The sequence below is a fragment of the Stenella coeruleoalba genome (genome assembly GCF_951394435.1).
Source record: "Stenella coeruleoalba genome assembly, chromosome: 15".
Taxonomy (NCBI): Eukaryota; Metazoa; Chordata; class Mammalia; order Artiodactyla; family Delphinidae; genus Stenella; species Stenella coeruleoalba.
Window position 1 is genome coordinate 83,792,403 of NC_137161.1, and position 16,908 is coordinate 83,809,310.

The window sequence follows — 16,908 nt, forward strand, 5'->3', positions numbered from 1 at the left end:
GTAGGTGCCTGGGCTGAACTCTGATCCCAGGGCTGCTTATCCACGGCAGCACCGGGCTGCTGGAGGGGTTGTCACGGACGCGCTGGCAGGAGGATTGGAGGCTGACACCGACGTCCGCTCAGCTGTGGACCCATGGCCTGGCCACAGCCCTGCCACAGGATGCCTGGGTGAAATCCAGGTCACGGTTCACCTCCCTCCTTCTTATTTCATTCAACGACACCTTGAAGCCCCCCTACTGCACCAGCCTGGGTGGCACGTCCCACCCAGAGATTTCCAAATCTGAAGCATGTCAGTTGAGAAAGTTAAAGTTAGGCCCCAGCTCAGTGCTGTGGAAATAGATCTGTGAGGCTGGGTCCAGGCATCTGTGTTGTAATGTTTTCTCCACGTGACTCTCATGCCGAAAGGACTGTGTTGACAAAGCACTTGTGCTTCACTCTACTGATATTTCTGCACTAGAGCTACAGCCGTTGTTATATTAAACTGCATCCACAGGAGGAAAAGAGAGGAGGAGAGGTGATAGTTTTGCTTGTCTGCAAACACGCTGTTACTGAACCAAACTTGGGTCCACTCGCCCGCACGCACTAAAGCCAATCTACTGACACCGGGTCACGGTGAAGGAAAGTGCCGCGTTTATGGCAGGGCAACAAGCAAGGGGTCCAGGTATCTAGGGCTCAGAAGGCCCCCACTCCCCAATGGCTTTCAGGGAAAGGTGTTTACAGATGGGGTGAGGCTGTTGGTGGGAATGTACACTGGTGCCGCCACTATGGAGAACAGTGTGGAGGTTCCTCAAAACACTAAAGCTAGAGCCACCGTACGACCCAGCAACCACACTCCTGGGCACAGACCCAGAGAAAACCATAATTCAAGAAGACACATGCACCCCAATATGTATAGCAGTACTATTTACAATAGCTAAGACATGGGAGCAACTTAAACGTCCATCGACAGAGGAATGGATAAGGAAGACGTGGTACATACATGCGATGGAATACTACTCAGCCATAAAAAGAATGAGATAATGCCATTTGCAGCAACATGGATGGACCTAGAGATTATCATACTAAGGGAAGGAAGTCAGACAGAGAAAGACAAATACCATATGATATCACTTCTATGTGGAATCTAAAACAATGATACCAATGAACTTCTTTACAAAACAGAAACAGACTCACAGACATAGAAAACAAACTTACGGTTACCAAAGGGGAAAGGTGGGGGAGAGGAATAGATCAGGAGGTTGGGACTAACATACACACACAACTATATACAAAATAGGCAATCAACGAGGACCTCCTGTATAGCACAGGGACCTCTACTCAGTATTCTCTATTAACCCAGGGAGTCCCCTGCTGGCGCAGAGGTACGATTCTGGCCTTTCACGGTCGTGGCCCGGGTTCAATACCTGGTCAGGGAACTGAGATCCTACAAGCCACACAGCGTGACGAAAAAAACCACAAAATTTTGTAATAACCTAAATGGGAAAACAATCTGAAAAAGAAAAGATATCTGTGTACATATAACTGAATCACTTTGCTGTACACCGGAAACTAACACAACATTGTAAGTCAATTATAGTCCCAAAATAAAATTTAAAAAATGTTTAAAGTGAATTACAAAAGAGCAGGGTGAGGGAGGGGAGGTTGAGGGGTGTGTGGTCAGCTTGTGGACATTCTTCCGATTGGTTGGTGGTGACATAATTTGAGGTCAACATCATCAACCTTCTGGTTCCAGCTGCTCTGGGGTCTACGTGCTTGCGGGCAGCATGCAGTTCACTTCTTCCACCTGCTGGGGGCTTCAGTCTGCAAAACAGCTCCAAGGACGAGGCTCAGAACAGTATCTACAGTCCTTGAGGAAGAAGGAAAGGTCCTTGACTTTGTTTAACGTCTACACTAGTATTATTTGGTCGTTTTGGACTCTTTTCCTCTCTTTTTGCACTTTCTCCCTTCTCTGCTTAAATTGTCCCTTTCGAATTCAGGGAAGGCTAGGAGGCTAAAATTTTCTAAAGACAAGAAGCAGGCAGAAGACATGGGGAGAATCCGTCCCAGGAAGGCCCCACAAGGTCCTGCTCACTTACAACATCAGATTCGATCTGGGCTGTTTACGCCGTTTTTGGACAACATACCAACACATCTTAAGACGGGTCCCACCCGACTGTAGCACATTTGGACAAGGTGAGGTGGGGTGGGATTATGCAAATCCAGATCTGAAGACTAGATAAAGCAATCAGGGTATTTCACAGTATACAAGAGAAATTTTCACGGGGACAGAATACCAACCTTCTAAGATTTGAAAGCCTGTTAACCAACAGGGAGAGTGAACTTCTGTTCTGTTATACAAGGACCCAGTCAGCGGTGATGGCTGAAAGCACGATGAATGCAAATCTGAACTCATTTGCCTCCTAACGATGGAACGTCTACAGCAGAGGGACACAGGTCCTCAAGCAGCAGTGCTTTTCCCAGCAGTGCGGGCCCTGAGGAGAGCCGGGCTGTGGCAGCTCTGGAGGACCTCAGACGCTCTTTGCATGGCCTCTGAGACCTAGAACATCTCAGAAAGTCCACGAGTGCAAACCAAAGAGACACTCAGTCCCTGCACCTTGGATGAACTGATCTGACTCTACGTATGCATTGCCTGGGCTAATTAGAAATATGTAAGTGATCCAAAGACAAACTAAAACTCTGGGCACATCCTGAACAACAGAGATACTTCTCATCAAAGTCCAAACAATAATTCAAAAGCAAGATTCAGAGCCAAAATGTAGAACCATCCAAGCGTTCATTGACAGATGAATGGATACAGAAAATGTAGTGTGTGTATTCATACAACAGATATTATTCATCCACAAACAGGAAGGAAAGTTTCTAATTGATAGAAAGAGCATGTAGGTATTTTTCGATGATTGTTTGACATTTCTTTGTATAAACAGTGAAAATTTAACAATTCCACTTGTAAGAGGAAAGGTTAGTGTTTCTTTGTAGAAACAGTTAAGTCTCAGCAGTAGAGGCATAAGCACACACGTGCACACAGAGTAAACAGAAATACCGCCCCGCTACCTCCCCCCAATCTGATCCCCCGATGAGCCCTGCTGAGTCTCCCTCCAAATATATGGAACCTGTTGGCTTCTCTCCATCTTCTCAGACATCGTCTTCCTGCACTACCATGCCAAATTCCTAACCATATCTGGGTCTCCCGACTTCCACTCTTGCTGAATCCCCACCCCATCCATTTCTACAGCAGCCAACATCAATTGTTTCCCTTTCAGTGCAAACTGGATCACGACACCTCTCATTCACTGCTTTCCCACTGCACTTGGCATACATCTGAACTTCTTCAGACCCAGGGTTTTATTTCCTTCTCGCTCACTGTGTACTGTCCACACTGGCTTTGGGGTCTAGGAAGGAAATTTTGACACAGGCTACCACACGGATGACACTTGAAGACATTATGCTAAGTGGATAGGCCAGATACAAATGGACAAATGTTACATGAATCCACTTCGGTGACATCCCCAGAGGGGTCAAATTCATGGAGACAGAAAGTGGAAGGGTGGGTGTCAGGGGCTGGGGGGGGATGGGGAGTCAGTGTTTAATGGGGACAGAGTTTCAGTTTGACAGCATGAAAACATTCTGGAGACGGACAGTCGGGATGGTTGCACAACAATGAGAATTCTTTATTTTTTTCCTTAAGATTTTTGTTTTACTTATTTTTGGCTGCGTTGGGTCTTCTTTGCTGTGTGCAGGCTTTCTCTAGTTGCAGCGAGCGGAGGCTACTCTTCGCTGCGGTGCACGGGCTTCTCATTGCGGTCGCTTCTCCTTACGGCGGAACACGGGCTCTAGGCGCACGGGCTCAGTAGTTGTGGCTCACGGGCTGAGGAGTTATGGCTTGCGGGCTCAGTACTGGTGGCACACGGGCTACGGTGCTCCGCGGCATGTGGGATCTTCCCGGACCAGGGCTCGAACCCGTGTCCTCTGCATCGGCAGGCGGATTCTTGACCACTGTGCCACCAGGGAAACCCAACAATGTGAATTCTTCATGTCACTCAACTGTACCCTTAAAATGGGCAAATTTCATGTGATGCACATTTTATCACAATAAAAAGAGAGCGAAGGTAGGAGGGAGGGAGGGAGGCAGGGAGGGAGGAAGGAAGAGCAAGACGCAGACCCCCAGGCGAGGAGTGGAAGCATGAGTTGGGAAGTTCAGAAGAAGCTTCCAGTGACACTGCATGATCCCGAGTTGGCTATTTTCTTCTCTGCATCTCGGCTACCGTGTACTTCCTCCCCTCAGAGAAAAATAACCTGTCTTGAACTGGAGATTTTCCCATTTAGGCTTTTCTACATGTGACATTTTTATTCAGGTAGTGAAATCTCTGGGACAACAGTGATACTACATTCTCAAAATTCTGATAAGTAGACGAGAACTTCTTAATTGGAATCGAGGGGCAGGCTTTGGACAATCCACGGACTTTGTGAAATCCAAAGGTGCCCTTTTTGTGTGTGTGTGTGTGTGTGTGTGTGTCTCTGTCTGTAGACACCCGTTGAAGGGTGCGTGAGCACGTGTAGTTCTGTATGATTTTAGCTTCTCAAAATGCCTCTTGGTCTCACAGGTGCCTGAGGGTAGCGGACGTGTGCTCCCCCACTACAGAATTCTGAACACACTGCCAGTAAACACTGAGCAGAAGAGCTTTGCAGAATTCCATGTTTTAACGTAACTTTTTAATCCAGTGAGTCAATGTACCTGGGATATCTTTTTACATACTTATCTCACTCTTATAAGGCCGAACCGTTGCTGCTTCCCCTAAGTCTCCTTGTCCCTCTCCCCACTCTCCCACCAGCCTGTGGAAAAGGAATGGGAGGGAGGGGGAGAGTCCAGCAGGGAGAGGACAGCGCACCTGCTGGGAAGCGGTAAAGCGGGGTCTGGACACCTTGAGGGGGGTTTTGGAGGACGGGCAGAGGTTGGGTCAGTAGCAGGAGATACCATTTACCCCTGATCTCTGAGACAAGTGCACACATAGGTTTGACAGTTACTTGTGATTTCCTTCAAACTGCTTGCCAGGTTGGACTGACGGATGATGACATCAGAGGCTTCCGACCTTCCTGATTGGAAGGACCAGACTCCGTGGTGCTCGGCAACAGTAGTAGACAATAGCATCTCGCCAGAGCTTCTCTCCACTGCCAGTTGCCCCGCAGCTTGGAGAAGGGACGACCACTCGTGTTTAGCCCAAGTCCAGAACAAGAGTTGGGACAAAGCAGAGTCTAGGCTTTGAGGAAGGGAGGAGTTTGGGAGACATCATGGACAATCGTCCACCGAGTTCCCAGGCTGAGGACGAGACCTGCCAGCCCAGCTCCACAGGGTACCCCCTGGAGGTGACTGTCTATGAAGAAATCCCAGGACCGTCAGGTGAGGGAGCTGGCACGAGAAGGAATTGCAGAGGCTTGACCGGCAAGGAGGAATGGGTACAGAGGTCGGGAAAGAGCCCCTGCAAAAGGTGCCTATGAAAGAAAGGAGACATTTGGAAAGCCAGGGATTCAGGGAGGAGAACACAGGAGCTGGGGACACGGAACACCTGGGGAGCAAGAAAGAGGGTTAGGAGACGAGATCCAAGGATGAGAGAAGGGAAGAGAGGAAACAAGGGGAGGGTTCTTTTTTTCTTTTTTTCCCTGGTGGGAGAAATTATCTACCATGAGAAAGTTTCGAGGACAGGAAGCTGGAAAAATGACAAAAGGAGTCGGGGAGGGATCGGTAGATATGGACAGAGAAAGATGGAAAGATGACTTGGGGCAAGGTCAGCGGGCTGTGAGACTGGAAAGCACGGGGGTGCTTCAGGGGGGAGGCAGAGTCGGGGTGGGGTTGGGTGGTCACCAGTGGCTGAATTCCCAAGACGAGGGCGTCATACTGTAGTCTCTTCTCCTTCGTCAGCCCCCTGGGCCGGTTGCACCTCCCCGCCTCAGCGCCCCGGCGGTAAGAGGAAGAGGTCAGTGGCGTTCAGAGCGGAGGTGGAGGGCGACCCGGCCGCTGAGGCCCAGGACACCTGGGTCGTGGAGTGGCTGATTGGGCTCAAGATGAAGCTGAAGCGACAGCGGGTGTCTTCAGTGCTGCCTGAGCACCACGAGGTCTTCAACAGGATGCTCGGTAACGATGAAGGGGCATCACTCCCTGTCACTCGGCCCCCCTAGAAGGGGAGTCACCCCCTTTCCTCCCACAGTGAATGGTCTTCAATCCCCTCTTCCCGTCAGCTTCACCCTGGGCCACAACTTGGCATTTCCCCGGGGGGGGCGCGGTTCTCCCTCTTGGCTCTGCGATGCTCCCACGACAGCCCTGTTCCCACTGGCAACATCTGCCCTCTTTTCACAGAGGATCCCGTCGTTAAGAAATTCCTTGCCTGGGACAAAAGGCTGGAAGTATCTGACAAGGTAAACCACCCGCTGAGATGGATTCCAGCTCCAGCGCCTGTCCTGGGTGGGCGCACGGGGTGCTTTCTACACCCACGTTTCCACTCCCCTCCCAACCTGATGCCTTGTCAACACTGCCCTCCAGGGGCCTCGAGGGCCCCTCTGGGATCTGAGCCCCACGTGTGCCCCTTTGGTGGCTGCTGCCGAAGTCCCCTCTCCTCTCAGCTCCTGGGGACTCGCCTCGGCTCCGGTTCAGCAAACACAATCCAGTGCCAGTGGCCCTAAGTCCACGCCCTCAAACCCACAGCTTCCCATCCTTGGAGCGTCGCCAACTCTGACCTTCTGGCCTCTCCCCTTCCCCCAAATAATCAGGCTCACCCACCACGGGGGGACTCCTCTCCAAGTGGCACCACCCATTCCTCGTCCCCTGCTCCCTTCTCCCTCCCACTCTTTCTCCTCTTCCAGGAGGTGACCTCTCTCCTACGTTCTTTTCCCTCTTTCCATCAGTATCTCCTGTCGATGGTGATAGCTTATTTTAGCCGGGCCGGGCTCTTCTCCTGGCAATTCCAGAGAATCCATTTCTTCATAGCTCTGTGAGTACCTTGCTCCATCCCCGCCATCAATATTCAACACCCTGGGAGGGTGGAGAGAGAGACAGGGGGCTCTGACCTTTCATCTATTTTTTAAAACCCCTTTGTACTGTTTACTCTGGTGTGAAAATGACAGGATTACGGTACAGTGGTTTCTTTTTCAAACAAAGTTATGTTTTTTATACCATTCGTTGTCAAAACAAACTACCCTAATGTCAATTAAAACACTGAACGAAACAAAGCAAAACACAAAACCTTCCTAAGAGGAGAGGAAGAAAGAACTGACACCATCCTGCCCCTGAGTAAACAGACTTGAGGCGTTTCCGGTTCTGATTTTCCAGTCTCGGGTCTTCCCACATCAGCACCAAGTGTGATTATCTTCCGTTTCTGCGTTCCCACGACAAATGCCACAATCGGGGGGCCCTTATCACATAGCGCGGATCTGGTGTAAAATGCTCCCCACTGACGTTTCTTCCAAGTCTCCCAAGCCAGTCGGCTCTATTTGCCTGAATATCTCCCAAAACACAGGTCTGACCGCTTCACACAACTTCATTGGCTAATGCCGTGCCAAATCAAGGCCAGAGTTCTGGGTTGGAATTCAACTCTCTCTGCAATCTCCATCACACCGTCCTGACACTTTACTCCTGTGTTCCACCGTTCCTTCCAAATACCCTGCCCTCTAAGTTTCTATTGGGCTTTCTGTCCAGGTATCTTTCCCACACATTTATCTGAAGAAAATGACCCTATCCTTAAAGTGGGTTCAAACACCAAAACCTTCACGATGCCTCATCTCCCTAACTTCTGCATCCCGGAGCCACTTGAGTTAAAATCGTATTATAATGTGATGCTTTGCATTATAGTCATTTCTGATCTCCCCCCTTCCCCTTCCCCAGTCCCATTAGACTGGACACAATGTGGAAGGCAGGTCTTGTCAAAATGTCAATGCATTCCCAAAACGCTCAGCACAATTCTTTTCATTTTGCAAATGTTCGTTACTGTGAGTCTTCGAGGTAATCAGTATTGCATTTGGCTCTGAGATTAAATGTTCATTCATTCATTCATTCACTCATCTAATGAAACCTTATAACGTACACCCTACATGCCGCGGAATATGAGGTGATGGGAACAGAGATTCACAAAAGGCTGTTGAATTCATGCATCAATATGAACCAAGCCCTAAATGTGTCATTTGGTAGGAGAGGGATGAATGCAGAATCAGATCAGATCAGCTCCTGCCCTCAGGAACTGTCCATGTACCTACAACATAGGGAGAGAGGTGTGTGCACATAAAACAAGTTGAAGGGAACGGGGTTTGGATTTTGTCCTCATCCTCAAGGTGTGAGAGGCACCCTTCCGAAGGTCCTGCCTGGCAGTGCCTCCTTGATGACTGGGCAGCTCTCGGTGACGGTGACGGTGACGCTGGGCAGGGCTTGGTGGGTCGTGTGAGGATGTTCAGCCTGCCTCTTTCCTGGGAAGCTGATCTCAAGCGGAGGCCCTTCCTGTCCTGATGACAGCGACCTGATGTCTTTCCCCAGCTATGTGGCCAGCGACATGGAAGAGGACAACCAGGCCCCCAAACAGGCCATCTTTTCGTTCCTCTATGGAAAGAACCGCTCCCAGCGTCCCTTGTTCCACAAACTGCGTTCCCAGTTCATCCGTTCCATGGGCTGGAAGACGAGGGTCACTCGGGAAGAGTGCGAGCAGGTGGGTGGGCTGTGGCGGTCTCGGGGAGGAGGAGGGCCGCAGAGGAGGGGGGGATCACGGGGAACTCGGTTTGGGACTTGGGGATGGACGAGAAAGAACCGGAGGCCGGGCAACGGGAGGCAGCGGCATCCTCATTGCCAGGGGCTGTTTTTCTTTCCAGATCCAGGCTTTTGATCCAGAGCTCTGGGTGTGGGGAAGAGATCGCGCCCTCTTGCCCCAGGGGCCCCAGGAGCACGCAGGCCTCAAGTCATCGGCCTGCGCAAAGGTAGGTCTGCCTGCGTGCGCAAAGGTGAGGGCGGAATGACGTGTTGTCTACTGAGGAAATCGGAGGGATCCCACTGCTGGACCCACATCACCTCTCACACTGTGAAGGGGGCCAGCCGGGCACACAGCCTCACACCTACTCAGCGCCCAGCCACGGACTGACAGCCACACACAGACACCAGCACCGTGGGGCCCGTGGGCGCCAGACCTCGGGGAAACCAGTTTGTCCCAGACGCATGGGTCTCACTGAAGTCATTTCACCCAAAGCAACTGGGTCCAAATGACAGCTTTGACGAGATGGTGATTTTCTTCCATATACTGTGTTTCCAGTTTCTCTTTTTCATTCATTTTTGGCCTTACATCCCTCAGGGATATGGGTTCTAGCATTTACCTACAACAAAGTAAATGTCTACACACAGGATATTACATACAACAGCCCACACTTTCAGTAAGAGAAGATGAATTAGGACTGGCTTTATTTTCATCCAAATTTACTTTCAAATTGCTTATGGCCAGATGACCTGGGACTCTTTATTTCCCCTGACTCGCCACTTCTGGACCAATGATTCCTCTTGGACAATTCACCTTTTCCCCCTCAAGTTGACGGTCAAGGGGGTTTATCACAACGAGTGAAGGTTAAGGAATGCCATCTTCAGCATGGCTTATACCAATTGACACATTAGAGTTCTAGATGTGGGCAGAGGACTGAGCAAGCATTTGGCTTAAATCTTGCAAACTAGCTGTCTTAGTCCATTCGACCTGCCCTACCTACTACAGACTGCGTGGCTCATAAACAATACTCCACAGTCTCTTCTACAAGGCCAATCATCTCATTCATGAGGGCTCTACCCCATGACCTAATAACCTCCCAAAGACCCCACCTCCTAATACCAGCACCTTAGCGGTTAAGATTTTAAGATTTCAACATAAGAATTTTGGGGGACACAAACATTCAGCCCGTAACACTAACCAAGTTTAGGACTGAGTATTATTTAAACATTAGGATCCAGGGACTTCCCTGGTGGCAGAGTGGTTAAGAATCCGCCTGCCAACGCAGGGCACACGGTTTCGAGCCCTGGTCCGGGAACACCCCACATGCCGCGGAGCAACTAAGCCCGTGCGCCACAACTACTGCACCTGAGCTGTAGAGCCCACGAGCCACAACTACTGAGCCTGCATTCTAGAGCCCGCAAGCCACAACTACTCAGCCTGTGCGCCTAGAGCCCATGCTCCGCAACAAGAGAAGCCAACATCATGAGAAGCAACGGAGAGTACTCCTCGCTCACCACAACTAGAGAGAGCCCACACGCAGCAACCAAGACCCAATGCAGCCAAAAATAAAATAAAGGAAATAAGTAAATAAATGAAAAATTAATAATAAAATAGACATTAGGATGCAGGGTTAGCATCAGGGTTAGGGATCCGACATCAGGTCTCCTGGTCCACGATGCTGACTTGTCAGTCATGTCTATAGTGTGGTGCCAAGTTCAGAACTGAAGTGGTGCCAGAGGACCAAGGTGAGTTGAGACTAAAGCAGCATTTCTCCAAATGCCAGCTCCCTGCGCACAATCACCTGGGGTCTTCGCTATAAAGCAGATTACTGGGCCTGACCTTAGGTGTATTCAGTAGTTTTTGGAGTCAGGGTCACCAGAGTCCAAGAATCACACTTGAAAACAGTGAGTGGCTCAGGACTGGGGTTCAGAATGGAGAATTTGAGATAAAACTGCAATCATAAAGGAGTCTCAGTTCTGCTTAGAATTGACTAAGCATGTGAAAACCTTTATAGCTGCACAGTTGCCACTTTGCAATCTGACATCCTCGCTCTTTCTCTTACTTCCAGATCACAGAGCCCAGGAGAGATGAGGATGTTCAACACGAGGGCACTCCAGACAGTGATGACAGCTGTGAGGAAGGAAGGGAGAAAGCCTCTTGTGCAGAGAATCGCGAAGAACCCAGCACCTTCTAGAATGAGCTGAGAAGAGTTTTCATATCATACTCCTAGGAGCGGGGCATGCTTCTAGGAGTCTGTGGCAGGACAATAAGAAAACAGGGTTTTCTCAGATTCCATCCTTTTGGAAGTCACCACCCCAATTTTCAGATCATTTCATTCAAATCTCCCCTGAGGTCCCATTGGAGGTCCCATTTTTTATACACTTGTTTGCCCCGGTCTAGAAGCATTTGAAGGTGGAGTGTAGGGGCTCAGAATAGGAGAGAAAAAGTTTAAAATATATAATGAGAGCCATAGGGTCGTGACTGATGACTTAACTTTCACAGGCTTATTTTGAAAATGTCACCTGTAAAATTATTGTATTTTTATATTTCTATATTTATTTTAAATAGTTTTAAATATTTATTTTGAAATAGTCTTCATTTTGAAACACCTTGTTCCTACAAACTTTTCTGATGAGTATTACAGCTGTTGTATATTTACACATATATACAATTTTACTCACATTTTCAAGAGATTTTTATTTGTATCTATTACATAATATACATTTTATATATTACGTAATATTCCCATTCTACTTACAGCTAGGTGGGTATTTCCTCCCACATCTTGTAAGCATAAATTTTATTTTTTTAGTTCTCATTATTGAATTGTGGGAATTCAGTCGTAATTTTTTAACTTGTCTCAACATGTTTGCACGTTATTTTAGATTATTAAAGAGCACCGAGCAATGCAGCTTTTGGGAAATACAATAAAGATGAAAGTCTTCCCACAGTCATGACGTGTGTGGTCATTACCAGTCGGCTTCGCCTCTTTGCTGTCCAACGAGGTGTTGCTTAATGGTGTTGTGATTATCCAACCACATTTCTTAACTCTGAAAAATAATCCTGAATTATTTTTCATGTAGAGAAAACTACAGAAGATGAGGCACATCTTGCATCATTCAGGACTCCAATACTGAGAGACAAGTGTTGGGTACAAGGAAAGATAGCTTTATTGAGGAAGCCGGCAGTCCAAGAGAGATGGTGGGCTTATGTCCCGAAGAACCAACTCTCCCCTCCTGAGGTTTTGCTTGAGGACTATACAGGGACAAGAGAAAGGGGCTACATGTTGAAGAGAGGGTTACAGGGTGCGTGATCAGCTCACGGACATGCTTCTGATTGGTTGGTGGTGAGGTCACGGGGACTCAACATCATCAGCCTTCTGGTTCCAACTGGTCTGGGGTCTACGTGCTTGTGGGCAGCATGCAGTTAACTTCTTCCACCTGCTGGGGGTTTCAGTCTCCCCCAAGCAGTTCCAAGGACATGGCTCAGAATATTACCCGATAGCCCTTGAGGAGGAACTAAAGGTCCCTGACTGTGTTGAACGGCTAAAGTATGATTATTTTGTCTTTGCTGTTTTTCTGGCCACGCCACGCAGCTTGCAGGATCTTACTTCTCTGACCAGGGATCAAAAACAGGCCTCTACTAGTGGAAGCGCAGAGTCCTAACCCCTGAAATGCCAGGGAATTCCTGACAGTACACTTAAAAAAAACAAAAACAAACAGACCAAAAGAAACACAGTTTTAAGGAAGCTTAACTTTCTCAGAAATGCAGAAATTTTGTTGTGCATTTACTTTCTTTTTTTTTTTAAAATACATTTATCAATTTATTTATTTATGTTTGTCTGCGTTGGGTCTTCGTTGTTGCACGTGGGCTTCCTCTAGTTGGCGTGATCGGGGACGACTCTTCGTTGTGGTACATCAGCTTCTCAACGCGGTGGCTTCTCTTGTTGCGGAGCATGGGCTCTAGGCACGTGAGTTCCAGTAGTTGTGGCTCGCGGCCTCTAGAGATTTCTTTATTTTCTATTTTTTGCAAGTATTCATCAAATGTTTATGGCTTGAATGAATGACAAATAATTTCTTCCAACAATCTTCACACTGCTTAAACTATGACAATATTTAGCGTCTCAAATTTCGTATGACCTTACTCTCTCCGTGCTCTAGTTTCTAAAAGTATGTGGGATCTTCCCGGACCAGGGCTCGAACCCGTGTGCCCTGCACTGGCAGGCGGATTCTTAACCACTGCACCGCCAGGGAAGTCCCTGTGCATTTATTTTCAAAACATAATAAGGCCGGATGAATTCAGAACTAGGGGCAGAAACCTCTTCCAGTGAGACTCAGAAGCTCTGCTGTTCAGGCAGATTTAGAGAACAACTTTCCAACCACTTATTAAAGAGACCAACACTCCACTAGAAACAGTTACCATTTTACAGAGAGAAAACCGAACTCCAGCTCTGCATCAATATAATATTTGATACTCTGAGAACCAGAGGCTCTTTTTTGAAAACCTCTGGAATAAACATCAAAACTGAGCCGCCTTCGGCTCAGACAAATGAAATTCCCTTTCCACCCATCTCCTGCAACTTTCTATATTCACTGAGGTTGTGTCCTTCACTATCCTCTTTCTGGTGCTGGAACAATCAGTCATTTCACTTTAGGACCAAACTATTTTTGTTCCTGTTAATAAACAAAACTACATCTCATTATCCTGCATACAAAGTTGTACATCTCGGCTGCTGGAACCAAGCAGGACCCTGCAGGGCCCTTCCATGTCCCCTGCCTCTTGTTTGTAAAACAGCTGCAGTCTCCCAGGCCTCCCCTGAGTCACAAAAGGACAGGTTCAAGCAGTTCATGATTAGGACAACAGCACTCACAGAATCTTTGGTTCCTCCCGAAGGACATAAGTAACAGTGTCAGAGACACACTCCTAACTTGTTCAGCAGATACTAAAACCGCTCCAAGAGGAGAAAGCTAACTGAATGATCACCAGACTGGAGCTATGACGTAAGCTGCTCCACCTTGAGCAGACCTGAACCAATGGCTTACACAATTCCAGGAACTGCCCTCAAGGAAATGGGAACAAACCAACACTGGAGTTGAAGATTAACTGTGCCTGAAACAATCAACATGACACCGACCACACCACTGCAGGACCAATTTCAAGGTGATGGTCAGAGCTGACTGTGCTACTCTGCATGTAGCCCCCACCCGCACAGCCCAGAGACTTCCCGTCTTTTCCCTATCAACCCCTTTTCCCTCTAATTGGCAACTGGGAGATGGTTTTGGGGACACTAGTCCGCCATCTTCCCAGGTTGCCAGCTTCCTGAATAAAGCATCTTTCTTCCTCCACCAACCTTTGTCTCTGGAACATTGACTTCTGAGCGATGAGCAGCTGAACCTGAGTTCTGTTCCAGCCGATAACATTACTATTGGTCAAGTCTCATTCATATTATATTAATGATAACTTTGAACCAAAGTTACTTCCATTTCACAAAGAAAACTAGCAGTGAATAATTGACAACTGCCCATCACACATCAGCATTTTAGGCTAGGCGAGCTCATGAACACACATAGCACAACTTTACATAGCCACAAACATCCCTTACACGACTTCTCCAAGTGGTAGAGACAAACACATTCATTAACACACCCACAGACATAGCCTCTAGGTAACAAATAAAAATATGCAGCAAGAGCATAGAACTTGAGATTATGCTTAGTAATCAATGTTTCGGGTTTCTGTCTTGCTTAGAAATGACCTCGGTATCCAACGATTATCCAGTAAGTAACACAATTTAATATCAGTTCAAGGCTTTACGTAAACTAAAGATCTTGGAATTTATCGACAAGCTAACACAGTACAAAACACAGTTACTGTTGAAAGAAAGTTTGTCGGAATAATAAGTAAATGCGGTTAAACACAAATTTACATTTTTCACAGCCTTAAATACTAAGTAGAAGTAACGTTAGCTTATTTGATGGGCACACCTATATAAATTTAGGAAGAACACTCCCAAGCAGATTTTTTTAAATGTATGCCTAATACCGATAATTAAGATAGGAATAAATATTTATGAAACCAAAAATATTAAACTAGCTTCATTTGTCAAAGATTTACCTAAATTATGTAAACTTGAAGTCTTTCCGTTTCTGAGTTGATTTTTGGCTGCACACAGAGGCTTGCTGGATCTTAGTTCCCTGACCAGGGACGGAACCCGGATCCTGGCAGTGAAAGCACCGAGTCCTACCACTGGACGGCCAGGGAATTCCCTGACTTGATTTCTACAAGAATACTTTTCTAGCACATTTAACGTATGAGAAGTTCTCATTCCTTTCTCTCTGAGAATTTTAGGGATATATGATTTTTATAAGCACATTTGTATCTTTGTAGGCCAATAAGGACAGAAAGCCTTCAATTTAAGAGACTCTACAATGTACTTTAATAGATCCAGAAGTAGGAAAACATTACATACTCACACTGTCAGAGGTAAAGACCTCCTGAATTACAGACACACAGACACAGAGAATGGAACTTTTACCTTCAGTTCTCAAGTCTTAGACATGAGTCAGGAATAAACACTCACCAGTCTAGATGTTAAAGAGCAGTTCTCCTCCCATTGGGCAAGAGATTCTCAATTGATTTGAGCTTGTCCAAGTAGACAAACAGAAAAGACTAACAAACCAGATCCTCTGTTACCTCTCACCTAACTGAGATTAGTTCTGTAGAAACTTAATCCCTTTGGAGAGACCATCAACAGTCTTCAAACGACAGAGCCAAACTCAGAATCCCTGCTGCTCCAAATGGGGAACCACTCAGCTGTAATCTGAAAACAACGCAGAAACACAAAAGTAATACAAGGGGAAACTAAAGAAACAGAAAGTGCTCCAAGTTCAATGGCAGCTTGGGTTCACCCCTGGGAGAGGAGATAAGACGTACCTGGGCTTCACTGGCTAATGAAACACACCACTTGTTGCTGGGCTTTTACAGATTTATTTACGTGTAATTGATATACAAAATCCAGCCCATGTTTAATTTGTATAACCTGATGAGTCTGGACATATGCACACACCTGTGATACCACCACCACCATCACGGTAATATACTCATCACTTCCAAAACATTCCTTCTATCCCTTTGCGTGTGTGTGTGTGTGTGTGTGTGTGTGTGTGTGTGTGTGTGTTAGAAAGACTTAACACAGCAACAGGTACATGAAAAGGTGCTCAACGTCACTAATCATCCGGGAAATGCAAATCAAAATCATAATGAGATATTACCTCACATCTGTTAGAATGCCCACAATTTTTTTTTTTTTTAAAGATAAGAGTTGTCAAGGTTGTAAAGAAATCGTAACCCTTGCATATTGTAGGCAAGAATGTAACATCGTGCAGGCACTGTGGAAAACAGTATGGAGTTTTCTCAAAATCTTTTAAATAAAATTTCCATATGATCCAGCAATCCCACTTCTGGGTATACGGGCCCAGCTCAGAGACACTGCAGCTTCGGTTCCAGAACACTGCAATAAAGCGAATACCGCCATAAAGCGAGTCACATGAATTCTTTGGTGTACCCGTGCATGAAAAACTTATGTTTACACTATACTGTAGCCTGTTAAGTGTGCGATAGCCTTGTGTCTAAAAAAACAATGTACATACCTTTATTGAAATATACTTTAGGGAAGAGAAATATAGATCAGTATAACAGGATAGAAAGCCCAGAGATAAACCACGCACATATGGTCACCTTATCTTTGATGAAGGAGGCAAGAATATACAATGGAGAAGAGACAGCCTCTTCAATAAGTGGGGCTGGGAAAACTGGACAGCTACCTGTAAAAGAATGAAATGAGAACACTACCTAACACCATAACACAAAAATAAACTCAAAATGGATTAAAGACCTAAATGAAAGGCCAGACACTATCAAACTCTTAGAGGAAAACATAGGCAGAACACTCTATGACATAAATCACAGCAAGATCCTTTTTGACCCACCTCTTAGAAAAATGGAAATAAAAACAAAAATAAACAAATGGGACCGAATGAAACTTAAAAGCTTTTCCACAGGAAAGGAAACCATAAACAACAACAAAAAAACAACCCTCAGAGTGGGAGAAAATATTTGTAAACGAAGCGACTGACAAAGGATTCATCTCCAAAATATACAGGCGGCTCACGCAGCTCAATATCAAAAAAACA

The 16,908-nt window shown here is 46.6% G+C and overlaps 1 protein-coding gene and 1 long non-coding RNA gene across 4 annotated transcripts in view; one reads left to right on the forward strand and one right to left on the reverse strand.

The window, feature by feature from the left end:
* Window positions 1-16,908, reverse strand: part of LOC307197788 — a 41,784-nt gene that overhangs the window by 15,549 nt on the left and 9,327 nt on the right. The window lies entirely within an intron of this gene.
* Window positions 5,283-11,352, forward strand: LOC307197787 (speedy protein E4-like). Its single transcript, XM_079944127.1, has 7 exons — window positions 5,283-5,394; window positions 5,914-6,126; window positions 6,349-6,407; window positions 6,894-6,979; window positions 8,512-8,680; window positions 8,841-8,945; window positions 10,785-11,352. Exons 1-7 carry the CDS (start codon window positions 5,286-5,288, stop codon window positions 10,908-10,910), a joined length of 867 nt encoding a protein of 288 aa, XP_079800253.1. The 5' UTR covers window positions 5,283-5,285; the 3' UTR covers window positions 10,911-11,352.

Excerpts from the sequence above, each read along its gene's own strand:
- LOC307197787 (XM_079944127.1), top strand. The coding sequence starts at position 5,286 with ATGGACAATCGTCCACCGAGTTCCCAGGCTGAGGACGAGACCTGCCAG. Across the intron at positions 6,127-6,348 it reads GGTCTTCAACAGGATGCTCG|AGGATCCCGTCGTTAAGAAA; the intron begins GTAACGATGAAG and ends CTCTTTTCACAG. Across the intron at positions 8,681-8,840 it reads CTCGGGAAGAGTGCGAGCAG|ATCCAGGCTTTTGATCCAGA; the intron begins GTGGGTGGGCTG and ends TTTTCTTTCCAG.